Source organism: Pyrus communis, chromosome 15 (assembly GCF_041283825.1).
Source record: "Pyrus communis isolate YQ-2024b chromosome 15, ASM4128382v1, whole genome shotgun sequence".
NCBI lineage: Eukaryota > Viridiplantae > Streptophyta > Magnoliopsida > Rosales > Rosaceae > Pyrus > Pyrus communis.
The window spans coordinates 29,897,180-29,924,001 of NC_142579.1; the positions used below are offsets into that span (position 1 = coordinate 29,897,180).

The following is a 26,822-nucleotide window of genomic DNA, read 5'->3' on the forward strand; positions in this document are numbered from 1 at the left end:
TCCGGCCCACTGTAAAAGTGCGATTCATATGTATATATTGGTATAACGTGCACTTTTTCTGGCCTACTTTGTAAGGCCTTACATGTATAACGAGGCATAAACAACTTCATCTTTGCAGTTACGAAATGAAATGGCAAACCGAGGTTCGAAGATCATTCAAACGAAACAGGGTAGGCTTGTTCGAAATTAGACGAATTCGTCTACTAAAATTTCTTATTTCGTAGTTCAATTAAAACATAGCTAGGAAATTTAAAGCAAGGAGAATTGAGGAAGCCGGAGTTTCCTAATTCACTCCTAAAGTCTCAACCTCCACGATAATGTAAATCAATTTAATCTTACATACAGGGAAGAAATGCGCCATCAGAATGCGTTCTAACCCGATGTTAACAGTCTTATCATGTAAAAACCGTAAACTACGAATCAATCTTCACAATCAAAACCTGTATCAAGTCGTAGTCTGGACAGCGTTCTTTGCAAATGTTTCAGCAACCAGCAGAGGGAAAGCAATTGTTGCATCGCAATGCACCTGGTTCAACCAATAAAAAAAGGTGGAAAATAATCAAATGATACTACAACAGAAACGAGGATGACATATTCAAGAATGCAAGGGACATGACAGAACGCAATGAGAAAACTTAGGAAAGATATGGGTTAAATTAAGTAATACCTTGACGGTTTTGGCAGAACCCCGTATTTTCCCCCATGATACAGCCTCGTCAGGACGAGCTCCAGAATCACTCCCATCAAATTCTTGTGCAGTATTGATGAAGACAGCATAATCCGCACCATTACGGAACATATTGGCATTGCAAATGTGATGTTTGGGCATTCCCCCTCCGAGAATGATCATTCCAGTCTTCCTTGGGCTTGCATGAACAGCTTCACCATTAATGGCCCTAATATCTGTTCAAAGGCATACTATCATGTGATTCATTTCCCAAGTATACTATGAGCTGCAATGACAATGTAAACGAGCAACGTACCTTGCACTATGTCAATGATCAGACCTGGGCTGCGGAAAGAATGAAAGTACAACATGTCTCCCAGTGAGCCATCCGTTAAGCCCGGACAGTAAACTGGGATATTGTTCTGGAAAGAAACCACAAAAACATACCAAACATAAGTGGACTGTCACTAATTTCATATAAACAAGTTTTAAAACGCAACCGCAGTACTAATGACAGTACCATTTTGAAATCCTGAAAACTGACCCCTGAGACCACAAATAACCATTTCTAATCTCTCTACTCATCAAAATACAATTTCACAAGACGCTGTGTCTATGCATGCTCATCCAAGCAAATTCAGATTGTAAAACACATAATTCATGAGGCAAACATACTATAGAAGCTTAAGAGCTAAATATAAAGTGCTTGATTAGGTTGACTTCTTGCCTTGTATGCCCAATACAGGTATGAACGTCGATCATTTATTTCCTTCCCCAAGCGTGCAATCAATTTAGACGGAGTCCACAATACGTTCTGCTAAAAGAAAAAACAATTAGAAAAAACCATTTTGATCACAGCCTAACCACTACACCACACCTCCAAAAAAACTAACGTGAAAAGAAAGTTATCATTATATTTGAATCCATGCCTGCTCAGTTTGTTCCTTCAACATCTGGTCGAAAATTGGTATGATCCAATCCTCAAATTTGCAGTAGTTTCCATTAGGAACAAGCAAATTACCAATACGATTCAAGCCTTTTGACCGCAAATGTGCTCCCGGCAGAGAGAAATCACCTCTATAAGTGGGTGCAAGGCATTTAATTAGATCTTCCTCTATACCACCAGCAGTTGAAACCACAACATCCACCATATGGTGCTCCACCAAGTACCGAATTGTATCTCTAATCCCAGACGAAACCAAATTCGAAGTAAAACCTAGGAACACTTTGCATTTCACCGACTTTCTGTATTTCACATCCCTCTCCTCCTCACTGCAATCTTCATCTATAGCCTCATCTGCTAGCCTCCAATCTAGCTTCAGTGCAATAAAAATAATGGTTAGGTCAAAAATTAAAAGACAACTAGGTCAGTTTGGTAAAAGAAATTTACCATTTGGTTGACGACTTGAATGGCATCTCCAAGATTAGAGGCTTGGAAGCCAGTGGAGAGCATGGAGCTCATGAGGCGAGCGTAGTCTACTCCCTGATTGAAATCATATCCTTCAATTTCGGTGCTTTGGCCTTGCAAATCCTCTGACTCTTTGAACACTGTAGAGTGCACGGATGCCAACCGGTTATCTTCCATTGCTTCACTAACTGATTCCAAAACTGTATTCTGCTACCACCACGGTTTCTTTGTAATTTGGACAGCTTTTGGCTCACTCACTGAGTAATCTGCACTCAATGCAGTCCAATCCAAATTCATGTTAGGTTGGATTACAGATTAAATATGCACAAAAATGCAGAATTCATCATCAAGCGATTATCAAACGGGCCCTAAATAAAACTAGCACAAAAGGGCCCTAAAAAAAATGCAGAATTCATCATCAAACGATCATCAAACGAAAGTGGAGATTAACTACGATTATCAAACGGGCCCTAAATAAAACTAGCACAAAAATGCAGAATTCATCATCAAAGGGGCCCTAAAAAAAAATGAAAACTAAAAACTAAAAAGCGGAAAATGGTTATCAAACGGGTGCTAAACTTTCATAACAAAATACAGATGTTAAGAAAGCAATGCACAACGTAAACGAAAACAACGACAGGAACAATTAAGCAAGAATAAAAAAGTAAAACAACATATAAAAATTCAGTTAAGCTTAACGGACTTTACAAAAGAAAAGAGGAAAGGCATTTCAACGAACCAAAGTTCTCACCTTTTTAATCCCATCAATTTAAATTTCATATCTTTTCGGAAATTAAGAGGAAGGGAAAAAATCTTACCGCAAGAGAGGGAGAGGCAAATGGGGAGCAGAGAAAAACGGCCGCCGCGATGGGTTGCGGAAGGGAAAGCAAGGGACTTGGAGCAGGGTAGCGTTATGGGGTCGGTACTTCGAGCTGAGTGGCAAAGCTGTAATTTCGACTTTAATAATAATATAAAAAATAATTCTGATGAGAAAAAAATATAAAAAGTTATTAAGTAGAGGTAAAAAAGGGGCCGTTCCGAGAATCGAACTCGGGACCTCTTGCACCCAAAGCAAGAATCATACCACTAGACCAAACGGCCGGTATTGTTAACGCATCATGACTTTACAATGATAAAGGTCGTCATTTACATTCTCAGCTGATCGTTTTAAGTGCGTAGGGTTTTTGTAAACGACGACTATATAAACGAAATCTTGAGCAGCTACACTGGTAAACCCACGGAGCCTCCTTCTCTCTCTCTCCCCCTCTGCAAATGTAAGTCCACCGCCATCGCCGAGATCTTCGAGCTCCGATTCCATTTCTGTCTCTCCGTTGACTCAGATCACGTTTCTATCGAATCATTTTTGGTCTCGGTGTTGAATCTGATCCGTTGATTTTTCTTGTGATTTTTGCAGCAGCGGAATCCAGGTGCGATGACGACCGTTCCGGGACAGCTGATCTGGGAGATCGTGAAGAAGAACAACTCCTTCTTGGTGAAGGAGTTCGGCCGCGGCAACGCCGGTGTCCGCTTCAGCAAGGAGCCCAACAACCTCTACAACCTCCATTCCTACAAGCATTCCGGTATATTTTCCTTTCTTACCTTCTTTTTGTTTCCCGGGAAAATAAAAAAAATGTAAAACCTCAGGAAGCCGAATCGTCGTTCTAACCTTCTGTTTGTTTCGGTGGCGATTTCTAGGTTTGGCGAACAAGAAGACGGTTACTATTCAGGCAGGAGGCAAAGACCAGTCTGTGGTGCTCGCCACCACCAAGACCAAGAAGCAGAACAAGCCCGCCAGTCTGCTCCACAAGTCTGTGATCCGAAAGGAGTTTCCCCGCGCCGCCAAGGCTGTTACCAATCAGGTAATTGACAATGTGATTAGCATAAGCTTTGGATTTAGCTAATTGAGTATTGCTGTATGAATCGAATTATCGATATGCTTAATTTTCAATAATCCTTGGATTAAATTGATTGTAATCGTAATTTCGTTGCCATATTGTCGTCTGTGTGTAGCCCTAGTTGTTCATGTGTAATGTGCTATGTTAGTTACTTTTTAGCAGTGATGAGCAGCTAACACGTAAGAAAATCCTGCTTTGTGTGGGATTTTCGATGAAATACATTTGTTACGCTTGGCTTCTGAGCACCCTCTTTAGCAAATACAATTTGGGCTTTTGTTTTTTTTTTTTTTTTTTTTTTTAAAGTTTCACTTAGATTGGCATATATATATATATATATGTTTTGTTAAGTGATTGAGTGATGATTGATATGGTTTTTGAAGACCTGAATACATTAGCGACACCTGAAGTAAAATGGAAATTCGCCTTTCAGGCCTGTCTTAAAAACTGTATCGTTATATCTTGTTTTCAGATGTTCATCCAATTTCGGTTTTATAGTAGTGTAGTTTGTGTTCTGTTACATTTGAAATGCTTACATTGTTTTTTCCCTGTGAAAACCTCTCAGTAAAGTAATAACTTTTCCAATTCGTTTAGTGTCCATGCTTCCTAGGCTACCCGAAATATGAACACACACACACACACACACACACTCTCTCTCTCTCTCTCTCATGCATACATGTTTCTTAGATGATTAAATAGGTTGATGTAAATCATGCAACGATAATTGAACTATAGGGTTGAATGTTCATGCCAGATTATGTGATCCCTCTTATTTCTCTCATTGCACAATGCAAACTTTGATTGAATTCCGCACTCACTGAATAGTTATTTGATTTCAACTTGTTACAGGTTGCGGATAACTTCTACAGACCTGATTTGAAGAGAGCTGCCCTTGCCAGGCTCAGTGCCGTTCACAAGAGTCTCAGAGTTGCCAAGTCTGGTGTGAAGAAGAGGAACAGGCAGGCTGTCAAGACCCCCGGTAGGAAGTGAGGGGAAAAATGTGACGTCGTTGTGTTCATTTGGTGTTTAGTTCCCTTTTCCAGGTCCAAGGAGAGACATGATTTCCGGTTTTAGATCTTGTATTTTCTCTTGATGAACATTAAGACTGGCCCCTTGACTGAACAAGGGAAGGATAGTGCTTTGTTTCTGTCGCCAAATTTTGCTGAAGATTTTTCGTAATGCAATCAAGTTTTTAGAAATATCTCAATCATGGAGCTCAGTGTTGCAATTTCTACACGTGCATATGAATGGTTCGCCTTGGCTATTTCATTGCAAGATGGCTTATGGTTATATGGTTAATGAATGACAGTTTAAACCAAAATTTATCTGTCACTTCATTTTTTTCTAACTAGTTGAAGTCGATGCGTACCAAACCAGCCCGATGTACCTTACAAGAATTTGGTTCTTAAAATACTTGCATAAATCGGTTTCCTTCGAGTATTGAAGTTAAACAAAGGCTGAAGCGTGTGCGATCGATTTCGTTGTTGGAAACTTGGAATATTTGTTTAATTTGGTTTTTAAGATCCAAAACAATCTCAAAACAAGGGGATAAATACGATATTTCTGGCATAAACTCAAATTGAATCTAAACCGACCATACTAAATTTTTTTTATTGGTTTGATTGTATTAATATGACCCTTATCATTCAACTTCAAATCTGAATACTTTATATGATTCGGTTTAAGTTTCAGGTTCCAAAAGAAACTAGACCGAACTAAACCGAGCCGAACAGTGTGTACACTAGTGAAATTCAACATTTGGAAAATTGGAATTTTGACAAAACAAAAATATAAAAATTGGAACGGGTAACACGTGCATTGCACCTGAGAGTTATCTTCACCAACTTCCGCCATAAATATCAGACGTCCCAATTTGCAACAGTGTAATTTTCCCGCCTCTCCCCCTCCCATTTCCAGCTCCGGAAACCCTAATTCGAAAAATGGTGCAGAAGCAAGGAGCCTCCGCCGATCCCACCGCCACCGAACCTAAGAAACGACGTCGCGTCGGCTTCTCCAGCGTCGGTGAGTCCTGGCTTCCGTTTCCTCAGTTATGTTTCCGTTGTTTTTAGAATGCACTTCCATAGTTCCACGTATTCTGCTCGAATGTCAATTTTTATTTCTGTTTCTGCCCTAAATTCATTGATTTTGTTTGTTTTCGTCGATTTGGGAGCAGATGCTGGACTGGAGGCCAAAGATTGCATCAAGATTTACCTAGGTATGATGGGTTTTATGCGCTTTTTTTGGGATTATTTGATTAGTGTGCTTAAGTCTATCGATTTTAACCTTGAGTTAACGTTTTTTTTATGATGATTTGCTGTTTGGTATCTTGTTCTGGTTCTGTAAGGTAGTTCCCTTGGCAAGAAACAATTTTTTTCTTTTTTGGTGGGATTTCATTCATTCCAGCTGTTTGATTAATTAGTAACTGCGGTGGCGGAAAATGGCAGTTTTGATTTTTAAGTTTGATTTATTGGACTTAAGGTTGATATTCTGTCAGTAATCGAAAAGGGATGATTTTTGGCTGAGTGGAAAATAAGATATTTACATGATTGAGATGCAAGTCCTAGAATGCTTAATAGTTTAGACGGAGGATGTTAAGAATAGACGCAGTTGGTTGCTTTATGGATTTTCAGATTTGTTGGAAAAGTTTAATTGTTGACTGTGATAATAATGTTTTACATTTTTATAATACTTTCGTTCTCCTCGATCTGAATTTCAATGATAATGGTTTTGTTGTGGTTAATTTATTTTAGTAATATATCTCTATTTTTACATGCATGCTTAATCAATGGCTACAATCATAGTTTCTAGCAAAGAGGAAGTGGGTTCTACAGACAGTTTTTGTATTGAGCCTGTTGATTTGAATAGCTCTTTTGATGATGATGGGAAGATATATGGTTACAAAGGATTGAAGGTAATCTTTGTGCATATCATTTGAAGTTTACCTTCACAGAATTTGCTGCACTGGTGCAAGTAATGTCAAAAGCTATTTTAATAGTTTGAATGGAGTGATTTAGAATGGCTTCGTTTTAATCTTTCTGTGGATGCAGATTACGATATGGGTTAGCAGTTTATCCTTTCATGCGTATGCTGATATTGCATTTGAGAGCACAACTGATGTAAGTACTCTTGTTCTGTTGATCTCTCTCTCTCTCTCTCTCTGCCAACTTTGCTTATAACTTGTGCTCCTAGCTTCCTCTTTATCAAGAAATTTTTACTGATAGCAATTTCTAAATGTTATAAGGGTGGAAAAGGGATCACCGATTTGAAAGCAGCTCTTCAGGTATGCCTTGCTTCCCAATTTAAACCCTCACTTTTGTTTAGTATGTTGTTAGTTCTGGTGCTAAGTCAGTAATGTTCTCCAGAGAATTTTTGCTGAGACCCTCGTTGAGAGTGAAGAGGAGTTCCTTCAAACTTTTTCGACGCAGAAGAATTTGATTAGGTAATGAATTTTGCTTTCCTTTCGTTGAGTGCAAAAACATTTAGATTTTTTTTGTTTACTTAATATCATGAATTCCACCATTTAATACGTGTGCAGATACATGGTCACAACTGGGGAGGTGTTACAGTGCAAGACCTCTAATGGACAAATAAGTTATTGTAGTGGTCAGCTTGGAGCAACCACTTCTGATTTGCAGGTACTTTGATGTGGCGAGCTTTGTCTTTCTCGCAGTATTTAAAATATGATAAATTTTCTTGCATTTTGCAATAACAGTGACTATGTTCAGGTTGTTCGCTTGGTTGTGGGCAAGACAGCTGCTGGGAACCTTTACAGTCACTTGATTCCTCTTGTTCTTCTTCTTGTTGATGGTAATCTCTTCACTTACCTTGTCTTATCAGACAACACTGGTAGTTTCCTTCTGTTATGGAAAGAGAGGGGAGGGGAGTGCAGTACAATACTCACTGTGACATCAGTTGCTGTTTTTTGGATTAGGTAGCAGTCCGATCAATGTCGTGGATCCAAGATGGGAGCTGTATGTCCTGATCCAGAACAAAATAGATGAGAAGGGGGACATCTACAATATATTGCTTGGTTTAACAGCTGTTTATCGTTTTTACCATTATCCTGATAGTTCTCGGTTGCGGCTCAGTCAGGTTTGCTCCTTGTCAATATCACTTATGTAGTATTTCTCATTAACTTCATTGTTTATGCACTATTGGTGCTGTTCTTTACTAGAATCTTTGTTGATGTCAGATATTGGTATTGCCTCCTTACCAACACAAGGGTTATGGACGATACCTTCTTGAGGCTCTCAATGATGTTGCAGTATCTGAAAACGTCCATGACCTCACAGTTGAAGAACCATTAGATTACTTCCAACATGTACGTACTTGTGTTGATGTACTACGCCTTCATAAGTTCGACCCAATCAAGGATGCAGTTAACTCAGCAGTTTCACAACTGAAGCAAGGAAAGTTGTCGAAGAAGACACACACTCCTCGACTCATGCCAGCTACTAGTGTCATTGAGGATGCCCGGAAAAGTTTGAAAATTAACAAGAAACAGTTTCTTCAGTGCTGGGATGTTTTCCTTTATATCGGCCTTGATCCTGTGGACAAGTACATGGAGGATTTTGTGGGAATTATTTCTAATCGCATGAAGGAAGATCTCATAGGAAAAGATTCTGGGGCGGGTGGGAAGCGAGTGGTAGAAGTTCCAAGCGAATATGAGCCGGAGATGTCATTTGTCATGTTCAGGTCACAGGCCGGTGAAGCTACTGGTACTGTTCAGATAGACGAAAATCAACCAAATCAGGAAGAGCAACTCCAGCAGTTAGTTGAGGAGAGAGTGAAAGAGATCAAATCAGTAGCTGAGAAATTGTCTTCGCAGATCTCCCTCGTTTCGGAGGCATCATAATGGACTTAGATTTTTCTGATGCGGTTGCAGTTAACCCAGTGATGCAATTTGTTAGGCGAAAACTGGTTTTGTGGATTGGGATATCGGAGGAAGCTTTTCTGTAAATTACTGAGCTTATGCGTGATTCTAGCTTATGTTACCTGAATATTTGGAGAACTTTATTACCAGTGAAATTGAGCAGCTAATGCCTTTGACATGCTACTTCCGTAACTTTTTATTCATTCATAATTGTTGTGAACCGAATCTACTCGTATTCTCGCCATTTCCCCTTGCTCCTTCACAAGTAGCAAGGACATGAACGGTAGAGGAGGAAGAACCAAAACCTTTTCTTCCTCCATTCCCCCTTGCTCCTTCCTCCGCTACCTTTCATGTCCTTGTTTTGTCGAAAATCTTACACTTCAGTTTCTCCGTGGAAATGAACATATATAAGTCAAAGTTTCCAATGAAAGGAAAAAGGTGCGAAGAAAATTGTCAATGGATTTTGTGCAAGTTCCAAATTTTTCCGTAATCCAAATAACCGAAACCACGAGGATAAAAAACATGAGGTACGCGACTTGAAGTTATCACTGAATTGGCTTGCCCCAATGTCTGCAATCTTGACAGTATTTGTACCAAGTCTGAGATCTTCAATCCTCAGATGTTGAGCCTAAAGAGCCATGACTTAACTGCCTTGTATAGAAATCTCCGATGCACCGTGAATTGGCTAAATGTTGTGGATGCTATAACCTGCATCCTCTGATGTCATGTTCTCCTTCCAGTTTTCAAATTCAGATCCACCAAACACCACTTGCTTGATTCCGACAAAGCTGTTTAACACCAATCAAGGGATATGAGTTAGAATGAACATCTGAAATAAGAAGCGAAAAAGCTTTTGAATCTAGGACAAGGCATTAATCACGCAATATCAGAAAAGGTGAATAAAGATGCGTGGAAGATATAGGGATGTGAGAGGCGCACTCGGAGCTTATCTGAGTCAATGCGTTTATTAGAACATCCAGTAGCAATGGTTCACTGGTGCCGATATCCACCCTGCCAAAATTTTCATCAGATTGGTCAGCAAGAACCATCTGCACTTCCATTCCCAATGACATAAAAGCATCACCATGAAACGAAGCATCACAGTAAAGTCTCAAATTATAAAGACTACAGCATGTCTAGAAATACTAGTTGAGCTCCATACCAAACACGTGCTAAGTTGTCCTGAACCTCAAGATCTCCGATATTGTAAAAAGTAGTTGGGGTCACATTTGCTCCCTGAATTGCATCATAACTTGGTCGTTTATCGAAAGGAGACTGTGACAACTGCATGAAAGAAATTAAAGAGGGTGAGGACGTATGCCTCAAAAATTCGCATCATGTACAGTATATTTCTACTGGTTATCGACTCATGAAGTCTAAACCAAAATTTTAAAGAGTGGTTGAAAATTTACCTGCATATTCATGGAATTGCATCCACCCATGCGCCCAATGATGTGCCATGATCGAATGGTCTGTAGACAAGCCAGGTCAACTATGTTACTGCATACATTACAAAGTGATACAATCTCAAGGTAAGATAAATTACTTACATCAGAGATTAAGGTAACATCTTGCTCCAATGGAGTGTTGTAGAATTCAAACCATATATACGAGTTTGAGAAACCAAAGCTGTCAGTGGCCAAGAGCAAAGAGCAAGTTAGTAATTCTGTACTGTTTCGGCAGATATTGAACAAACAAGACCGGTGATAGCTTGACAATGTAACATATGACAAAGAAGCAGCGATTAGGTACAATGCATTTCGTCTGACCCATCAAAAGTCGCTGCTAGAGCTTAGTTCTAGGAACGAGAACAGGGTTCCCTTTTTTTGGAGCATACAACACATAAGGACAGTGAAACCAGTTGGGTTTTTTTGATCCCGAGCTCCTTAACCTAATAGCAGTCATTTGACTCATTTCGAAAAGAAGCCATACCAAAAGAAACGAAGATCACATACATTCAAAGAAGACATAAGGTCTTAGTTCATCGAGTAAACATCCTTAATGCACAAATTCACAATTAGATTGAAAATAAATCAAAATAGCAGTTTATACAAAATTTCTGACGTGCGCTGTCCATCAAGCTTTCGAGAGGCTTGTTCAAAACTTACTTCATTACTCAGTGTTACTACTGAACTATAACTAATAGCTATGATTTCGGCTCATCGGGATACAATACTAAGCATCACAGCACGAACAATCCAGAAAATGGACCAAAAATCACACTTACAAATTGCTTTGTGTTCCTACATCATCTGAACTTACTTGTTGAATGTCACATTCATGGGCAGCCCTGAACCAGACTTTGTCTGCAAAATCTTGTTCCTTTTCTTCCTCAACCTATCTTCCATCTGCAATTTGGTTCAAACATCCTTAAACATTAAAAAAAAAATCCTTAAACCTCAACAATTCCAAACAACACAAACATCAAATTATCCAAAAAATAGGGATTACCTTGGACCTAGCTTTTTCTGGGTCATCAAGACAAGCACCCATAATTTCAGCAAACTCGGGATCCCGATCAAAGTCCTTTTCTTCCTCTCTCCCTCCGAAGCCGGTCCGACCCGGAAACCCGTCTTCGGATTCAGCTGCAACTTCGAAATCTATATCCACAAAGCCGCCGTCTTTATCTTCTTCTCCGTCACTCGCTTTCTGGGTCTTCAGCCTTAGGCCCCGACCCGCTTTTGCAACGAATACGGAGGTCCCGTGCTCCCCCGGCTGTGCAGAAAAGCCCTGAAAGTGAAGTCCAACGGTACTAAATGGCGGGAAGCGGTTTGTGTTGCGGGAAAACATGGATAAGGGAGTGCAGGGAGGTTGAAGAACAGGTGAGCGGGTGTGTAGATTAAGCATGGTTAACGTGCGCCTCTGTAAGCTGAACGGAGCTGAAGAGTGAAAGACTACGAGACTGAAGCAATGCAAAGTGAGGGGCTGTTTGGGCTGTTTCTGAAAGCAGTAAGATAAAATAGTATCGACCTCGTCGCCCATTAAAATTAAAACACGAAACATTTTATTTACAAGTGTCATGAATAATAATATACTATTAAACAACAGTGATGCGGGCAATTAAGTATGTTTTTAAATACGTTTAACATTAAAAAGAGAAACAAATAAATGTTTACGGGACATAAAAGAACTTTTTTTACGAGTGATTTTAGATTGATCTTAACTTTTCAAAACGTTTTAAATAATTATTTAATGTTTTGAAAAGTGAGCATATGTGAAGTCACTAACCTTAGGTGATAACATGAAAGAATATTGAAGCGGGGTTTTACTCTCTCTTCTGTGGATTTCTAAAACTCAAATCGATCCATGAGGATTTAGATTTTAGAGCTCCACAAAATGGCAAGTTAGTGAAAATCAATTTTGTTATTTGTCTATATCATCCGTTAACAGTAATGACTTAATCGCTTAATTTGAGTGACCTAACGAACGCTTATGTTCTAAAATATTAAGTAGTTATTTAGAATATTTAAAAAAAAAATTTTGAACAAATACGAGATTACTCTTAAAAGTTGAGCAGGGTTATCCATATTTCTAATACAACACATGTAACAAACGTGCCCTTAACTAGGGGTGGAAAAAATTCCTAAAAATCCCGAACCGAACCGAAAAAATCCCGATCCCAAACAAAAAATTTCTCAAACCGAAATTCCCGAAATTTTCGGGATGCTATCCCGAACCGATCCCAAAATTTCGGTATGGGATTCGGGATTGGCTTCTCGATATTTCGGGAATCCCATACCGAACCGAAAATATATAATATTAATTATTATATATATATATATATTATTCTTTTATAATTGATGCTAGTAGTTTCTAATTCATGCTCTGCAACCTGGAATGCCCTACACCTTGCATATTTTTCATGTTTTGTTTGATATTCATGTGGATTTTATTATTGCTGCTACCATGGCTGATGATTTTAGAATGCTTGATTCTTTTGTCTCTCAACATATTGCAAAAAGGGTTTAATTAATTTGAATTTTGACTATGATAAAAACAGTCAGGCATGCCAGTGTTCAATTAAATGGTAGTGTGAATGAAATGAAATTCCTAGTTCATGAATGTGTTCTTGAATTATATATTTGAAGAACAATTCATAATTTTATATTTCAATTTGGGATTCCCGATTTGTCCCAAAATCCCGAAAATATTTTGGGATTCCCGAAAATTTGGTTTGGGATTGGTCTTCAAATTCCCGTCCCGAAAAATTTTGGTTTGGGATTCGGGATACTAGTTTCGGTATGGTATCCCATACCGAACCACCCCTACTCTTAACAGTCAAATCCGGAGAAAAAAGTAAGGGCCCCAGTCTATTTCGGGTGGGCTGAGGCCCAAGATATGGACACAATTTTTTTTTTTTTTTTTTTTTTTAATATTATCAAATTTTCAATCTTTGCCAACAGCCAACAGAAATCTGCAACTTTCAAGTGAGTCCCAAATTTCCCAATTCGGAAATTGCTACAGAAGGACATGGATTTGCTTCCGGCGGAGACCACCACCTCGAAGATAGTGAAGAAACATGGGTTCCGGTCGCTGAAGCTGCTGACCGTAGACATGGACCAGGAGCTCGGAGACCAACCTGTCGGAGTTGACTACGGCAGGCTTGACAATGGCCTCTCTTACTATGTCCGTTGCAATTCTAAGCCCCGAATGAGAGCTGCCCTCGCTCTTGCTGTCAAAGTCGGGTATGTGTATATATAATTTCTTTTTTTTTGTTTGTACTTCCAATTGGGTTTGTTTTCTTTAATGTTGTTGGTTTTGTTTGTTTGGTCGTTCATTTGTGTTGCTTGGGTCGGTTGCTTTTGTCTGCTTAATTTAGTTGTTTTGTGTTGTTAATGGGGTTTGATGAACTAGGTTGTTGAATTTGGTTGGTCAGTTGGTTTTGTACTGTGGAATTAGGGTAATGTGATTTGACCCATAGACAATGAACTGAGATTTTGGTGAGATTTTGATTATAGATGCCGAAACCGAGCAATGTATTGAATGAATAAGAGGAAAATTTGTGTTTCCCCCTTGGGAATTACCAAGTAACCAAAGTCAAATCATATGGGTTGAAGTAAACATAGTGACACCGCTTAGAAAACCAAACTAATGGTGTTTTTCCCACAATGATGATGCTTGAGTTGGAAAATTGTGTTCTTTGTTGAGTTAGCAAAAGCCTACTGACTAGATAGGTTCGGAACTTTCATGTGTGAATGTATGCTGGAATCTATGGAGGGTTTTTTATATTATTGGGTTCATGGCAGATCAGTTTTGGAAGAGGAGGACGAACGAGGAGTTGCTCACATTGTTGAGCATCTTGCTTTCAGTGCAACTAAGAAGTACACAAATCATGATATAGTAAGGTTTCTTGAAAGTATCGGGGCAGAATTTGGCGCTTGTCAGAATGCAGTTACATCCGCCGATGACACTGTTTACGAGTTATTTGTTCCTGTAGATAAGCTTGAGCTGTTATCTGAGGCCATTTCAGTTTTGGCCGAATTCAGTTCTGAGGTATAAACTAGTTTCACCTTGTTTGGTAATCCTCAACATTTTTACTCCTTGGTTTAATTACTTGCAATTTCCAGGTTCGTGTCTCAAAAGATGATTTAGAAAGAGAAAGGGGTGCTGTTATGGAAGAGTACAGAGGAAACCGAAATGCTACAGGAAGGATGCAGGATGCACATTGGATTCTGATGATGGAAGATTCTAAGGTACTTCCACTAAAAGGCTTATATTCCCGGACTACCTTGATCAGGAGGTTTTTTATTCTATAAAATGAGTCATCACCTTTAATGCTTTTACACTGCAACAGTATTCTGAGTGTGCAAAACCCTCTTTTGATTGCAGTATGCTGAGCGTTTACCGATTGGTTTAGAGAAGGTGATTCGAACTGTTTCTCCTGAGACTGTGAAGCAATTTTATAAGAAGTGGTACCATTTAAGCAATATGGCAGTGATAGCTGTTGGAGATTTCTCTGATACGCAGGTTTGGTATTGTCGACATGTTAATGTTTACTTTGGATTTATAAGGGTAGTTTGTAGAAAAGATTTATTAACAATCTCTCTCTTCCTTTCTCTCAGAATGTAGTAGAGTTGATAAGGGATCAATTTGGACGTAAAATTTCAGCACCTGACCCTCCTCCTATACCAAGTTATCCAGTTCCTTCTCATGAAGAGCCGCGTTTTTCATGTTTTGTTGAATCTGAAGCTTCTGGGGTTAGTACGGAATAAATCACACTTGTGTTTGTACCAGTCTAAATGGAACATTTCAGTTCTAATGTAGAAAATTTCTTGTGACAGTCTGCAGTGATTATTAGCTATAAGATGGCAGCTGATGAGCTGAAAACAGTGAGGGACTATAGGGATTTACTGGCGGAGTCCATGTTCCTTTACGCTCTAAACCAGAGGTTCTTTAAAATATCTCGTAAAAAGGACCCGCCCTATTTTTCATGCTCGGCTTCTGCCGACGTTCTTGTTAATCCGTTGAAGGCTTATATAATGACTTCATCTTGTAAAGAAAAGGGGACTGTTGAGGCGCTAGAATCGATGCTGATTGAGGCAGGGTTTTCATCCAATACTAGAAATATACTTGATTGATTTTCTTTTTAATTTGGAACTACTTTTAATAACACTTACATTTCACTATTTTAGGTTGCAAGGGTACGATTACATGGCTTTTCAGAACGGGAGGTGTCTATTGTTCGAGCTTTACTGATGTCAGAGATTGAATCTGCCTATTTGGAGCGTGATCAAATGCAATCAACTAGCTTACGTGATGAATATTTACAGGTATTTCAGATTGTAGTTTTCTTGTAAACTTCCAATTTTCTTATGTAATGTTTGTATTGATTTGGTAAAATGCTATGCCCTTGTATTTCTTTGGGCAGCATTTTCTCCGCAATGAACCTGTTATTGGGATTGAATATGAAGCTCAACTCCAGAAGACTCTTCTACCTCGTGAGTCATTGCATATTTGGATATTGTAATTTGATGGTTATAAAAGAAATGTATAGCTGTTCTCATCCCAACTTTTATACCTGTAGATATAACTGCAGCAGAGGTATCCAAATATGCAGTGAAGTTACAGACATCAAGTAGCTGTGTCATTAAGACAATTGAGCCACGAGCTTCTGCAATAGCCAATGATCTAAAACATGTTGTATCAAAGGTCAATCGCCTTGAGGAAGAAAGAATAATTTCTCATTGGGATGAGGAGCAGATTCCAGAGGAAATTGTTAATACAAAACCTAATCTGGGGTATTTTTGGACCTAACGTGTCAGCAATTCATATCATCATATTTATTTATATATTTTTCTTCCTTGTGTGTGTGTCTGTTATTCCTTCTCCAGTTCATGTGGGAATCATTTCTGTGTGTAAGTTTTGTGGTTTTTTTATTTCTTTTGCATTTTCTACATCCATTATCGGCTCTATGAATTATTTGTTGTACATTCATTCCCTTTATAAATTATTTGTTTCAGGAATATTGTACAGCAGGTTGAATATTCAAATATTGAAGCTACTGAGTTAATTTTGTCAAACGGAATGAGAGTTTGCTATAAGTGTACCAACTTCCTCGATGACCAGGTGAACTCAGTGCAGTCAATGAAATATCTGTAGTTCAAGATCGATGGACAAACTGTGTGAATCTTATTATTCTAGTTTGCTTTAAAGCTTCATCAATTTGTCACTTGGTTGTTTGAAGTTGTAGTTCTGAATGTGTGAATCTCATTATTCTAGTTTGCTCTAAAGCTTCGTCAATTTGTTGCTTGGTTTTTTGAAGTTGTAGTTCTGAACATAAGAGAACATTCATTGTAGTAATTGATCAGTATTCTATAAAGCTAGGGATGAAAGAGAAAGGAAGAAACTCTATTTCCGATGAATGAAAGGAACATTTAGTAATTCAAGGCTGAAAGAGAAATTTATCTGATATTGTTCCTTTCCAATCATCAGTAGAGAAATTTCCGTCTCATATGACATTCTGTTGTCATGTATGTTAGTAGCAAAGTTCTGAAAGTTGTTGTATAGCATGTGTTAGTCATTTTTACATGTAGAATTGTGATTCTTATCGATACTTTATTTTCATAGGTTATCTTTACAGGGTTCTCATATGGCGGTTTATCTGAACTTCCTGAAAGTGAGTACTTTTCTTGCTCAATGGGGCCAACCATTGCAGGAGAAATTGGTGTATACGGTTATAGACCTTCTGTTCTTATGGATATGCTTGCTGGTAAGAGAGCCGAAGTCAGCCCAAAACTTGGAGCATACATGAGAAGCTTTGTTGGTGATTGTTCACCCTCAGACCTGGAAACTGCTTTGCAGGTGTGCTTCATGATTCTCTCTCTCATGATTGCAATTTTACAAGAGTATTGTCAGTTGAAAATTTAGATTAAAAAAATCATGGTTTGTCTTTATGCCAGGAGTTCTCTTTATTTTTCATGGTTTTTCAATATTGTCTGAAGCTGCAAAACTTTTGCAATATTTGTTCTGGCAGCTTGTATATCAACTGTTTACGACAAATATAATACCAGGAGAAGAAGATGTCAAAATAGTGATGCAAATGGCAGAAGAAGTGGTCCGTGCTCAAGACAGGGATCCTTACACTGCATTTGCAAACCGTGTGAAGGAGCTCAACTACGGAAACTCCTATTTCTTTAGGGTACGATACCCATTCTGAGTGTTCAGTGTAGTTTTTATTCACCTGGTGTATTCGAGTTACAACTTTGGGTTAATATATATTTGGCAGCCTATTAGGATAAGTGATCTCCGGAAAGTTGACCCTTTGAAAGCCTGTGAATATTTCAACAAGTGTTTCAAGGATCCATCAACTTTCTCCGTTGTGATTGTTGGGAACATTGATCCCTCTATAGCACTTCCTCTGATATTGCAGTATTTGGTAAGTAAAAATTCCTTTGTAGTCTACTTACACCGGGATTTTATATATATGTGCTCACAGGTATGTAATTTACCATGCAGGGTGGAATACCAAAGCCTCCTGAGCCGCTCCTACAATTTAATCGTGACGACCTCAAGGGACTGCCATTCAATTTTCCTAAAACCAGAATAAGGTAGAATAGAGCACAAACCTGAATGCAGCAAACATATTATACTTATGTTTGTGGTAGAAAGGAGTTTCAAATATTGTTCGATTGAGCAACTCCATTGATCACCCAATAAGCTCGGTGGTTGAATATTGTCGATTCCTGCCCTTGTCTGAGATCTAAGATTCCACTGAAGTTTCTCACAATACTATTTGACAAGTCACCTATTTTCTTCTTGGTCCAAATCCCTTCTTACAATCTGAATTGGATGTTCTTGCAGAGAAGTTGTTCGCAGCCCGATGGTGGAAGAACAATGTTCTGTTCAGCTTTGCTTCCCAGTGGAACTGAAAAATGGAACCATGGTGTGTTCTTGTCCTATATTACGAAGCTTTTGATGGAGAGTTGAATTTTCACGATGATTTATAACTCGGGAAAAACAATTATATGGCAGGTAGAAGACATTCACATTGTTGGATTCCTGAGCAAACTTCTTGAAACAAAAATTATGCAGGTTCTACGGTTCAAACATGGACAGGTATGCGTGCCTCCATATTACTTTATTTCTATTTATCATCTTCATCTTTGAATTCAATTCTTCTTATTACCTCTATGCTATAGATCTACACTGTAGGTGTTTCAGTATTTCTTGGCGGTAACAAGCCTTCCAGAACTGCAAATGTTCGTGGTGATATAAGCGTAAACTTTTCTTGCGATCCAGAAATCTCCTCAAAGCTGGTTGGTGCTTTTGTAGTTAGCCATGTCCTGATATTTTGGTTTATTAATCGATTGGTCGTTCAACTAGCTGTTTGATACCATATTACAGGTCGATCTTACTTTGGATGAAATATTACGTCTTCAAGAGGAAGGGCCGTCAGATGAGGATGTCTCAACCATCCTAGAAATTGAGCAAAGAGCTCACGAAAATGGGCTTCAAGTAAGTTTTCTTGTTATTATAGGGTTCATTTTGGTCGGAGATACACCATTGTTCCTGACAGTCACCTAGTGCACAAAGTTTCGTGGATGCGAGAGATGAATGAAGTGGATATAGTTACAGCCCATTTGATTTCTGTTGCGGATTTCCTTCTTTCAGGAGAATTACTATTGGTTGGACAGGATTTTACACAGCTATCAGTCAAGAGCCTACTCGGGTGATGTTGGCACTTGTTTTGAGGTTGGTTGCTCTTCTTCTCAACGGAAACATTTCCCAGCATGTTTCCAAATATTCTAATGATTATTGAACGTCTGTTGCAGATTCAAGATGAAGGTCGGTCCAAAGTCAGACAATCTCTGACGCCAACAACGGCACAGTCAGCATTACAAAGGATACTACCTTTCCCTTGCAAAAAACAGTACACTGTAGTGATTCTAATGCCCCGTACATCTCCCTTTAAGTTACTAAAATCGTTCTTCCAATCTACCGAATCCAGTTATCAAAGACACACTAAGGTGAGTTCTAGTCAAAATTCCTCTTACTTAAACTGATTATCTCCACTGATTTCTAATCTTTTAGAGTAACTGTATGACAAATGAGTTTTTACTGTTTGTGGAAGATTTTGGCCGGCCTTGCTGGTCTCACAGTTTTGGGTCTTACCTTATGGAGATATTCACGACGCACCTAAACTCGTAGGTGAAATTTACGTAGAAGAGCTCTAGAATCTAGATATACAACAAGCGTGAACGCTTTGGTTACAAATTTAGGACGCTTCTGTGGTTTTTTTTTTCGTTGCTCCAATTAATCGAGAGTTACATATGAAGTTGAAACTAGCTGAATTTCTGCAGAACCAAATACAAATTTATTTTTGCTCCGTTCGTAGCGTGTAACGTTGATGTTTATTTCTTTCCTTCCCAGCTTCATAACATGTATTCAGTAATTTTGTTGGAGGAGAATTATCCGGTAATATAATAAATATGATCGGAAAACAGAAAATTTGTTTGTGAAAGGATGTATTTCACTGGACAGTTGATTTTTCGTGCCTATTTCATTGGATGAAATTTGTCTGTGATGCAGCTTACAACTGTTTGATACTTTTCTAGTGATGTATTACAACTTTATAATTTCGTGGGTTCGATCTCAACCAACGTTACCAAAAGAGTGAATTCGACATGTTTCTTGTCACTACACTAGCTAAAAGGTCGAAAAAGGTATTATGGTTTAGGGGTGTAACAAAAAAACAGAATTCAATATGCATTATGAAAGAAAAATAATAGATAAGTCATAATTTTTTGGTGATAATGTCACGTTATGTTACCAGTAACACGTATAATTATTCATTTACACTATGCTCTAAAGTCTAACACATCAATACTGTCATGCACATATGTTATAAGGCACGACGTGTAAATATGCGTCGTCTTGAGAAATAGGTTAACACAAATTGATTAGTTGTTTCTTGTTGTCCGATAATCGATATGTACAAAGACTATTGCAAATTTGCAATGTAGTCATATGGGCACAACAAGGTTACGTCACCATAACTGGCCTAGCAACAATTAGACATTAAACACAATATATATCATCTTCATAACTCATATGAGTTGAATTTGAGATCTCTTTCACCTAAGTGAAGACAAATATTACTATACCAAAAGTTAGTCGAAAATTGATTAGTTATTAACACATTTTTGAAAGAAAAAATATGGCTTATCCTAAACACATTTTTTTTGAAACCAAAAACAAAAGGGATGTGCCATCCACACACTTATTTTTACTTTTCACACACCCTCTTAATTTTTAGCTATCAGATTGAATGAATTAAAGAAGATCAAAGAACATAAATGATAAGGGTGTGAGAAGTAAAAAGAAATGTGTCAATATCACACCCCAGCAAAATAAAAATTTGTTTAATTTATTTTATAAGAAATAGAACAAAACGACGTCATTAGTAAACTACCATCTCTAATCGGTAACAAGCGACACGTCGTACAACTAGAAGAACCGGAGTCTGATAGATCTTTATAAGGGTGTGGAAGCTAGGGTTTTACGCTCCTTTTTTAGTTGATCCTGCAGCGCCTCTTCTTCCTCCCTCTTTCTGCATCCACTTCCAACCTCCCAAAGGTCCCTCTCTCTCTCTCTCTCTCTCTCTCTCTCTCTCACATTCTTCCTAGCATGTATAGCAATTCTAAATCTAAAGTCCTTCAATCCCTGTTTGGCCGCCGAGAAATCGACGGAAAACAGAAGAAAATTATATCTTTGCAATCGGATTTATGCTCTAACTTTCTGGTTTTCTGTAGTTTAAATCTAGGGTTTTTGTTTTAAGATTAGAATTTTGAAATTGTCGGGTTTTTTTTTTTTTTTTTTCCTGAAGTGAGGGATTTGCATTTGCAGGTACTTAGAAGGAGAGTGTGAAAATGGTTGAGAAGACAAAGGGAAGGAAGGAGGAGGTGGTTACCAGAGAGTACACCATCAACCTCCACAAGCGCCTCCATGGCTGGTATTATATTTTACATTATGTTCTTGCTTTTGGTTAATCTTTTTATATATTAGTTGTTTTTTTGTTGTTGTAGATCTTGATTACGGATGCTTGTTTTGCGTATTGTGTTGTCCGGCTAGCTTCGTGCTTATCTATTTTCTGATTTTTATGTGGGATTGGGATTTATATGCGGATTGTGGATATTTGATTTCAGTTTGCATTTCTTAATTGTTGCTAGCCCCGTTGTGGTGGCGTAACCTTGTTGTCGACGTGCTTGTTATGAACTTGTGTTTTATTTTCATGATTAGTTATTTAACTAGAATGAAATGTATGTTTGTGTCGGGTGTGAAGGGAGTAGGAACAGAAAAGAGATATGATGCAGATCCTAGTTATTAAAACTGGCAGGCTGGGTCTTCTAGCAAGTTCGTAAGATCTTGCAGGGGGTTTGAGGTGGACAATGTGCACCATAGTTTTATGTTTAGGAGCAGGGAGCGATGATTTTCTTGGCAAAATTTGGTTTGAGGTCGCTGAAATTGGAGTTACCAGATGGAGATGCATTGGTTATGGTGAATTGTCTTGGTGATGGATTAAAAGGGGGGTGGGGGTGAGTGGAAGTGAGACTGCTAGAAGAAATCGTTTGTAGGACTTTAGTATGGAAATGGTGTAAGCTACTACGTGGCTGTGGGCATGGGGTTGTTGCAGAGGTTCTGGTCCAGAGTGAGGGAGTGAGTTGGGCTTGGAATTTGTGAGGTGGGGGACAGTCGATGCTATTGAAAGTCTCAGGCGACAGTAGGATCTGTATAAGTTCTCCTTTTATTTGTGAATGTTTCTTTGTTTATTTGCTTGTGCATTGTTGTTGAACCATTGAAATTTGTACTATCATTAGAAAAGCATCAAAGTAACTCTTGTGCATTGTTGTTCCATAACAGCACATTCAAGAAGAAGGCTCCCAACGCCATAAAGGAGATCAGGAAGTTTGCCAAGAAGGCCATGGGAACAAATGACGTCAGGGTGGATGTGAAGCTGAACAAGCAGATCTGGAGCAGAGGAATCAGGAGCGTCCCAAGAAGGATCAGGGTTCGTATTGCTCGCAAGAGGAACGACGACGAAGATGCAAAGGAAGAGCTCTACTCCCTTGTTACCGTCGCTGAGATCCCAGCCGAAGGACTGAGTGGGTTGGGCACCAAGGTCATTGAAGAGGATGAATGATCTATTAATTTCTGTTTCGAGTAAGCTACTCTCATTAGGAAGAAAAGGGAATTTTATATGCATTTTTCGAAAGACCTTCAGAGTTTGTTGCCAAACTAAAGACTTACCTCACTAGTTTGGTGTATCTTTGTTTGGTTAAATATTCAGCATCAGTAATGTACGTTTTGGCTTTTAAGTGATGTGCTTTTCTGGTTACTAAACACCTTTGGATCTCTCGCTCTCTCTCTCTTCGAATTTGCTTTCAGAGGAAATGAAACTGAGCAAAATTCTATTGTGCGACGCACGGATCATGTCTTTGGGCGTCCAAAGGCGGCATAGGCCACGAGCAGACGCATGTCCAAATGCCCGCATTTGGACGGCCGTATAAGCTATTTGATCGCTAACCGCCACAAAAGGTTATTTTAGGCAGCGGCTGAGGAATCGCTAAGGTATTTAAACAGCGGTTGGGAAAATCGCCATGGTATTTTAGTACGCGGTTGCAAAAATCGCCGTTAAAAAGTCGTAGAAAAAATGTGACACCTCTCTTGACGGTTTATTAGATAACGCAGTTGCAAAAATCTCCGTTAAAAAGGCGAACTTTTACAAATATCCCCTCAGAAACTACATGGAAATATTCTTTAAAATCACTCTCTAAGAAATTTTTGTAGTATTTTATGAAATTGATCTCCCTAACATCATCCTTTATGATATTATCGTTCGTGCTGACATGAAGCCAGCAGGTCCCAAAAATTCAAAGCCTGCAAATTCACACATCCAAAGCTCAGAAATCACGCGATTACAAAACAACAAAAAAAAAAAAGGAAAGAAAAAAAATTCACTTTCCCCTACGAACATAGGCAGTCGAGGACCAATTCAATCTCTATCCTTAGCGACCAACATTCCACTTCCTGTATTTCAGTTCTAATTTTTTACCTTTTACCATGCCATCTTACATGCTTCTATTGGAACAAAATAAAATTCCATTTCCTTATCATGTAATTAGCCACTTATTTGGTACTATCTATGTACCCTCCATTTCAGCAAGAAGTGACTTTCAAGAAAAACATGCAATCAAAACCGAAGTGTTTCTCTCCGTTTTTTTCCCTTATATCCATTCGAAGAAGATAAAATTAACCAACACCAATCAATATTACTATGCTTTCTTAGGTTGTAACACAGGGATATATGAATAATTTTCAGAACCTTCAACTTTAATTTTCATATTCAACTTCATTGACTTAAATTATTCAAATAATCTAACAACAGGATTGATGTTTAAACCAAACCCTATCAGTGACTATGCAATCGGAAACCACAAAATTTCCGACCTGACACTATTCAAAATGAGTATTACAAAATGTGATTAAAGAGAATTACCTTCGAGTTCAACCAGGAATTTCCATGCGATTAACACAGTTAGAGAATCAAGCTTGTACGAGCTCCCTCTCCATCTCCCTTATACCAGAGTCAAACTTTTAGTCTACAGCCCGTGCTATTTATCTCGGATCAATGTCAAAGATGGACAAACACAAGGTTCAGCTAGCTTTGTAAGCATACATATAGCCTCGAAGCTTTCTTATCTCTTCTGATGATTCAGTTAGCAGATGATCAACGTACAGAGCCAGTGCTGCTCCACTGCACACCAGTTAAGTGTTCTTGAATAAATTTAAAAGTCTTACAGGCAACTTATGAACATGAATCGCATTCTAACATACCTTAGAGGTCCAAATGGAAGCCAGATTACATCCCAGCGGAACCTTGGCAATCTGCACAAATATCATATTTGTTCAAAACTAGTTTGTTTGTACCTTAAACATACAGCACAGTTCACAAGGGAAATAAACTTAAGAGCAAGGCAAGATGACAACATACTGACCACAAATCGGAAAATAAAATGCAGGTGCAGTGGTGCACCCTGTACCCATGCTCAACACAAAAGTGGAATTGCACATTATTTTCTGTTTTTGCACAAGTCAATTGAATGAAGCGCCACTGTCTCAGGGGCTGAATGAAGGATATATATATATATATATAGAGAAATGAGATATTTTAATGTATTTAATTTATTGTTCCACTTAACTACCTCAGAGTGACAGTTTCATCGTATTTCATTCTTAATGTTTCTGAGTTGTGAATATTCTTGTATAAGACCGGTTATGTGATAAAATAACTAATGTTAGAATGTGTGAGTTTGAGAAGTAACATACCTCAACATGTAATACAGCCAGAAAGCTGCAAGTACAATGCCACTAAAGAGTGAGTACCAAATCCATTGGCGGTGATGCTTTGAATCATGAAGCAATCCTATGATAGCTGATGAATATGTTACAACAGCTAGCCAATCTGTTATAGTTTTAAATAGTTAATTATTTCATCTCAAAGTAATGTAAAAGACAGCCAACTAAGCATATTAAATGTCATGCAAAGCATACTTCCCTTAACAGTGAATAATCACGGACTAGGTTTAAAACCCAACAAATACCCATTAAGTATAATAGTACATATTCTATATACAGAATTTCAAAAGACCCAACTATAAGAAATATTGGTTGAGCACTTAAACTATAATGCTACAACCTGTTGACACATTAACGCGCGACTCTACTAAATGATAAGTAGGGGAACATCACCTGCAGATATAATCATCCATGAGAGCATCTCTTCCATGAAATAAGCATGATAACGCTGTTGATCAAGATCAAAATATGACATTTCATCATGAGCAAACACATTTTCTAGAATAACATAGTCGCAAAATCACATATAACCAGTAGTTGCCCATCTTACTGTGTGGCACTAAACAATGTCATTATCGATATTAGAACGACAACAAATGATGAAAAAAGATTCATCCTCTGCGAAAGACAATAAATTACTACATCAATCAAATGTCACAGGTTCCATAAACAACAAAAAAGCACTCAACTCACAAATTCCCAATTTCTCAACAACAACGAGCTCTACCCAGTGAAATTTTGCAACTTGATCTTAGAACCCCTACCCTTATGGTAAGTAACTGAAGATACCACACATTCACAACTTGTAAAGATCTCTTGCTCATAAAACTTATTATTAAATACAAACCCCAATTGAGACCCAATGGCTCCCAAAGAATTATTTGAAATGCAATTGAAAGAAGATGCCCACTGTCAAACATATAGTCCTAATAACCCAGAAAAATGGTAAATTCAATGAGAACTTAGTGAAAGCAAGATGCTTGAACTTGCTTTTAATAAGAGAAAGAGAATCCACATACCAATTCCCATGGAGACAGAACCTGCTGACAGATTGAGTACAACAGAAACACCGCGAAACAAAAGAGAAGCAATGCAAACAAAGCCTAGCAAAAGAAAAATCAGCAAAGTTACTTCATATCGTAGAAAACCAAAAGCAAAATAAGATGTAAAATTGTTTAGTTGGAGATAACTTTTTACCCTCCATAACCGACTCTGTTGAGCTTGACTCTTCTCCATTTCACGAACCAACTCCTCCTGCTCTGTAAATTCGACAACCCAATAACTAAAATTGGAATGAAAGTTCAAAATTTTGCCAATTTATCATTTTTCGGCAGCCAATTGGAGAGAGAGAGATAGGGACCTTGAGTATCCATGGGGCGAGAATCGTTGAGGGAAGGATCGTCCCAAGTGGGTAGAGAGAAGTCATCGTCCTGTGAATTTCTCAATTTTCTGCTCAGCTTCCTCATCGCTCACACTTTTCCCAGTTGAGGTTTCTAATTTTCTGTTTCGGGAAAGTGGAAGGGAAAAGAAAGGAAAATTTGGGGATTTTTCTCGGCCGAAGTTGTTAGTCCTATCGTGGACGGTGGATCATGCGGGTCTGTTTTTCTCCTGTTATTTTTGACCGTAGGATGAGTAAATCCGGAATTCAATAGTCGGGCGGAACTCATGTTTTTTTTTTTTTTTTTTTTTTTTTTTTTGTAACATCCAATATCTTGGATCCTGTAAGCCTGTATATTTCTATATCTACCTAGCACAAGATTTTTTGAGAACTCACTGCTGTGAGAGCGTGATCAAAGCCCAAAACGTCTTGGCTGGGATGTGACATTTTGTCAAAGAAGTCACACTTCTTTTTAATATGACACATTTTTTTCTATTTTTTACGTTTGAATTTTAAATGAAATGTTTTGGTTATTGTTCTATTGATCATATTTGTTTTTTTTTTTAAAATTAATTCATGGTAATATAAATTTATCATTAATTTGAATTATTCTGCCAACTCGATGTTATTTTCATCCATTTTAATCAGTAAAAGCCTTTGGATTTGCTACAGATGTGTTTAAGATTCCGTTCCTGCAAATTTTGTTCATAATTAAATTATTTGTTAATTCAAAGTATTTATTAATTTTT

General features: G+C 38.2%; 7 protein-coding genes and 2 non-coding genes across 10 annotated transcripts; 5 read left to right on the forward strand and 4 right to left on the reverse strand.

The window, feature by feature from the left end:
- Positions 1-176: 176 nt before the first annotated feature.
- On the reverse strand, positions 177-3,033 carry LOC137708175 (deoxyhypusine synthase). Its single transcript, XM_068447187.2, has 7 exons — positions 2,894-3,033; positions 2,058-2,341; positions 1,597-1,983; positions 1,395-1,481; positions 984-1,089; positions 668-903; positions 177-526 (listed from the first exon to the last, which is right to left on the reverse strand). The coding sequence occupies exons 2-7, from the start codon at positions 2,250-2,252 to the stop codon at positions 446-448; spliced, it is 1,092 nt and encodes a 363-aa protein (XP_068303288.2). The 5' UTR covers positions 2,253-2,341; positions 2,894-3,033; the 3' UTR covers positions 177-445.
- Positions 3,034-3,104: 71 nt separating this feature from the next.
- On the reverse strand, positions 3,105-3,176 carry TRNAP-UGG (transfer RNA proline (anticodon UGG)). Its single transcript has one exon. It is a non-coding gene; the product is annotated as a tRNA-Pro (tRNA).
- A 63-nt stretch (positions 3,177-3,239) lies between these two features.
- Positions 3,240-5,166, forward strand: LOC137745595 (large ribosomal subunit protein eL28z). The gene is made up of 4 exons (XM_068485573.2): positions 3,240-3,349; positions 3,490-3,655; positions 3,771-3,934; positions 4,817-5,166. Exons 2-4 carry the CDS (start codon positions 3,508-3,510, stop codon positions 4,955-4,957), a joined length of 453 nt encoding a protein of 150 aa, XP_068341674.2. The 5' UTR covers positions 3,240-3,349; positions 3,490-3,507; the 3' UTR covers positions 4,958-5,166.
- Positions 4,126-4,217, forward strand: LOC137720310 (small nucleolar RNA R24). Its single transcript, XR_011066493.1, has one exon. It is a non-coding gene; the product is annotated as a small nucleolar RNA R24 (small nucleolar RNA).
- Positions 5,167-5,593: 427 nt separating the features above from the next.
- Positions 5,594-9,023, forward strand: LOC137734393 (histone acetyltransferase type B catalytic subunit). The gene is made up of 10 exons (XM_068473671.2): positions 5,594-5,989; positions 6,141-6,182; positions 6,769-6,878; positions 7,015-7,083; positions 7,209-7,247; positions 7,330-7,406; positions 7,503-7,602; positions 7,693-7,774; positions 7,899-8,059; positions 8,160-9,023. Exons 1-10 carry the CDS (start codon positions 5,908-5,910, stop codon positions 8,820-8,822), a joined length of 1,425 nt encoding a protein of 474 aa, XP_068329772.2. The 5' UTR covers positions 5,594-5,907; the 3' UTR covers positions 8,823-9,023.
- A 201-nt stretch (positions 9,024-9,224) lies between these two features.
- Positions 9,225-11,835, reverse strand: LOC137734402 (oxidoreductase/transition metal ion-binding protein (DUF3531)). The gene is made up of 7 exons (XM_068473678.2): positions 11,292-11,835; positions 11,103-11,188; positions 10,391-10,469; positions 10,253-10,312; positions 10,003-10,124; positions 9,780-9,851; positions 9,225-9,628 (listed from the first exon to the last, which is right to left on the reverse strand). The coding sequence occupies exons 1-7, from the start codon at positions 11,820-11,822 to the stop codon at positions 9,526-9,528; spliced, it is 1,053 nt and encodes a 350-aa protein (XP_068329779.2). The 5' UTR covers positions 11,823-11,835; the 3' UTR covers positions 9,225-9,525.
- A 1,376-nt stretch (positions 11,836-13,211) lies between these two features.
- Positions 13,212-19,800, forward strand: LOC137739279 (Insulinase (Peptidase family M16) protein). Of its 2 annotated transcripts, none has more exons than XM_068478833.2 (21): positions 13,212-13,525; positions 14,087-14,333; positions 14,408-14,533; positions 14,670-14,807; positions 14,903-15,037; positions 15,122-15,379; positions 15,473-15,610; positions 15,709-15,778; positions 15,865-16,078; positions 16,301-16,406; positions 16,908-17,141; positions 17,314-17,478; positions 17,566-17,715; positions 17,796-17,887; positions 18,141-18,222; positions 18,312-18,395; positions 18,479-18,595; positions 18,684-18,794; positions 18,951-19,031; positions 19,112-19,306; positions 19,411-19,800. In XM_068478833.2, exons 1-21 carry the CDS (start codon positions 13,311-13,313, stop codon positions 19,477-19,479), a joined length of 3,027 nt encoding a protein of 1,008 aa, XP_068334934.2. In that variant the 5' UTR covers positions 13,212-13,310; the 3' UTR covers positions 19,480-19,800. The 2 variants fall into 2 exon arrangements, with proteins under 2 accessions (XP_068334934.2, XP_088541692.1); XM_088685566.1 differs by having other exon boundaries at positions 13,215-13,525; positions 14,092-14,333.
- A 962-nt stretch (positions 19,801-20,762) lies between these two features.
- On the forward strand, positions 20,763-22,654 carry LOC137731527 (large ribosomal subunit protein eL31). The gene is made up of 3 exons (XM_068470654.2): positions 20,763-20,915; positions 21,186-21,291; positions 22,200-22,654. Exons 2-3 carry the CDS (start codon positions 21,209-21,211, stop codon positions 22,477-22,479), a joined length of 363 nt encoding a protein of 120 aa, XP_068326755.1. The 5' UTR covers positions 20,763-20,915; positions 21,186-21,208; the 3' UTR covers positions 22,480-22,654.
- A 324-nt stretch (positions 22,655-22,978) lies between these two features.
- LOC137731512 (uncharacterized) lies at positions 22,979-26,257 on the reverse strand. Its single transcript, XM_088686469.1, has 9 exons — positions 26,056-26,257; positions 25,893-25,954; positions 25,715-25,798; positions 25,089-25,143; positions 24,666-24,801; positions 24,174-24,224; positions 24,016-24,093; positions 23,836-23,913; positions 22,979-23,216 (listed from the first exon to the last, which is right to left on the reverse strand). The coding sequence occupies exons 1-8, from the start codon at positions 26,159-26,161 to the stop codon at positions 23,883-23,885; spliced, it is 603 nt and encodes a 200-aa protein (XP_088542595.1). The 5' UTR covers positions 26,162-26,257; the 3' UTR covers positions 22,979-23,216; positions 23,836-23,882.
- Positions 26,258-26,822: the final 565 nt, after the last annotated feature.

What these genes read in the sequence shown, in the direction of transcription:
- LOC137708175 (XM_068447187.2), bottom strand. Translation starts at nt 2,252, where the DNA reads ATGGAAGATAACCGGTTGGCATCCGTGCACTCTACAGTGTTCAAAGAG. An exon ending in TGAAGGAACAAACTGAGCAG is followed by an intron (nt 1,482 to 1,596) that starts GCATGGATTCAA and finishes TTCTTTTAGCAG; the next exon opens with AACGTATTGTGGACTCCGTC. An exon ending in GTTCTGCCAAAACCGTCAAG is followed by an intron (nt 527 to 667) that starts GTATTACTTAAT and finishes TGGTTGAACCAG; the next exon opens with GTGCATTGCGATGCAACAAT.
- LOC137745595 (XM_068485573.2), top strand. Translation starts at nt 3,508, where the DNA reads ATGACGACCGTTCCGGGACAGCTGATCTGGGAGATCGTGAAGAAGAAC. An exon ending in CCATTCCTACAAGCATTCCG is followed by an intron (nt 3,656 to 3,770) that starts GTATATTTTCCT and finishes GGCGATTTCTAG; the next exon opens with GTTTGGCGAACAAGAAGACG. An exon ending in CCAAGGCTGTTACCAATCAG is followed by an intron (nt 3,935 to 4,816) that starts GTAATTGACAAT and finishes AACTTGTTACAG; the next exon opens with GTTGCGGATAACTTCTACAG.
- LOC137734393 (XM_068473671.2), top strand. Translation starts at nt 5,908, where the DNA reads ATGGTGCAGAAGCAAGGAGCCTCCGCCGATCCCACCGCCACCGAACCT. An exon ending in ATGGTTACAAAGGATTGAAG is followed by an intron (nt 6,879 to 7,014) that starts GTAATCTTTGTG and finishes CTGTGGATGCAG; the next exon opens with ATTACGATATGGGTTAGCAG. An exon ending in CATTTGAGAGCACAACTGAT is followed by an intron (nt 7,084 to 7,208) that starts GTAAGTACTCTT and finishes AAATGTTATAAG; the next exon opens with GGTGGAAAAGGGATCACCGA.
- LOC137734402 (XM_068473678.2), bottom strand. Translation starts at nt 11,822, where the DNA reads ATGGGCGACGAGGTCGATACTATTTTATCTTACTGCTTTCAGAAACAG. An exon ending in ATGAATGTGACATTCAACAA is followed by an intron (nt 10,470 to 11,102) that starts GTAAGTTCAGAT and finishes GGCCACTGACAG; the next exon opens with CTTTGGTTTCTCAAACTCGT. An exon ending in GCAATTCCATGAATATGCAG is followed by an intron (nt 10,125 to 10,252) that starts GTAAATTTTCAA and finishes TCTTTCATGCAG; the next exon opens with TTGTCACAGTCTCCTTTCGA.
- LOC137739279 (XM_068478833.2), top strand. Translation starts at nt 13,311, where the DNA reads ATGGATTTGCTTCCGGCGGAGACCACCACCTCGAAGATAGTGAAGAAA. An exon ending in TGATGATGGAAGATTCTAAG is followed by an intron (nt 14,534 to 14,669) that starts GTACTTCCACTA and finishes TTTTGATTGCAG; the next exon opens with TATGCTGAGCGTTTACCGAT. An exon ending in ACCTGGAAACTGCTTTGCAG is followed by an intron (nt 17,142 to 17,313) that starts GTGTGCTTCATG and finishes TTGTTCTGGCAG; the next exon opens with CTTGTATATCAACTGTTTAC.
- LOC137731527 (XM_068470654.2), top strand. Translation starts at nt 21,209, where the DNA reads ATGGTTGAGAAGACAAAGGGAAGGAAGGAGGAGGTGGTTACCAGAGAG. An exon ending in CACAAGCGCCTCCATGGCTG is followed by an intron (nt 21,292 to 22,199) that starts GTATTATATTTT and finishes GTTCCATAACAG; the next exon opens with CACATTCAAGAAGAAGGCTC.
- LOC137731512 (XM_088686469.1), bottom strand. Translation starts at nt 26,161, where the DNA reads ATGAGGAAGCTGAGCAGAAAATTGAGAAATTCACAGGACGATGACTTC. An exon ending in TGGCTGTATTACATGTTGAG is followed by an intron (nt 24,225 to 24,665) that starts GTATGTTACTTC and finishes ATATTTGTGCAG; the next exon opens with ATTGCCAAGGTTCCGCTGGG. An exon ending in CTTCCATTTGGACCTCTAAG is followed by an intron (nt 24,094 to 24,173) that starts GTATGTTAGAAT and finishes ACTGGTGTGCAG; the next exon opens with TGGAGCAGCACTGGCTCTGT.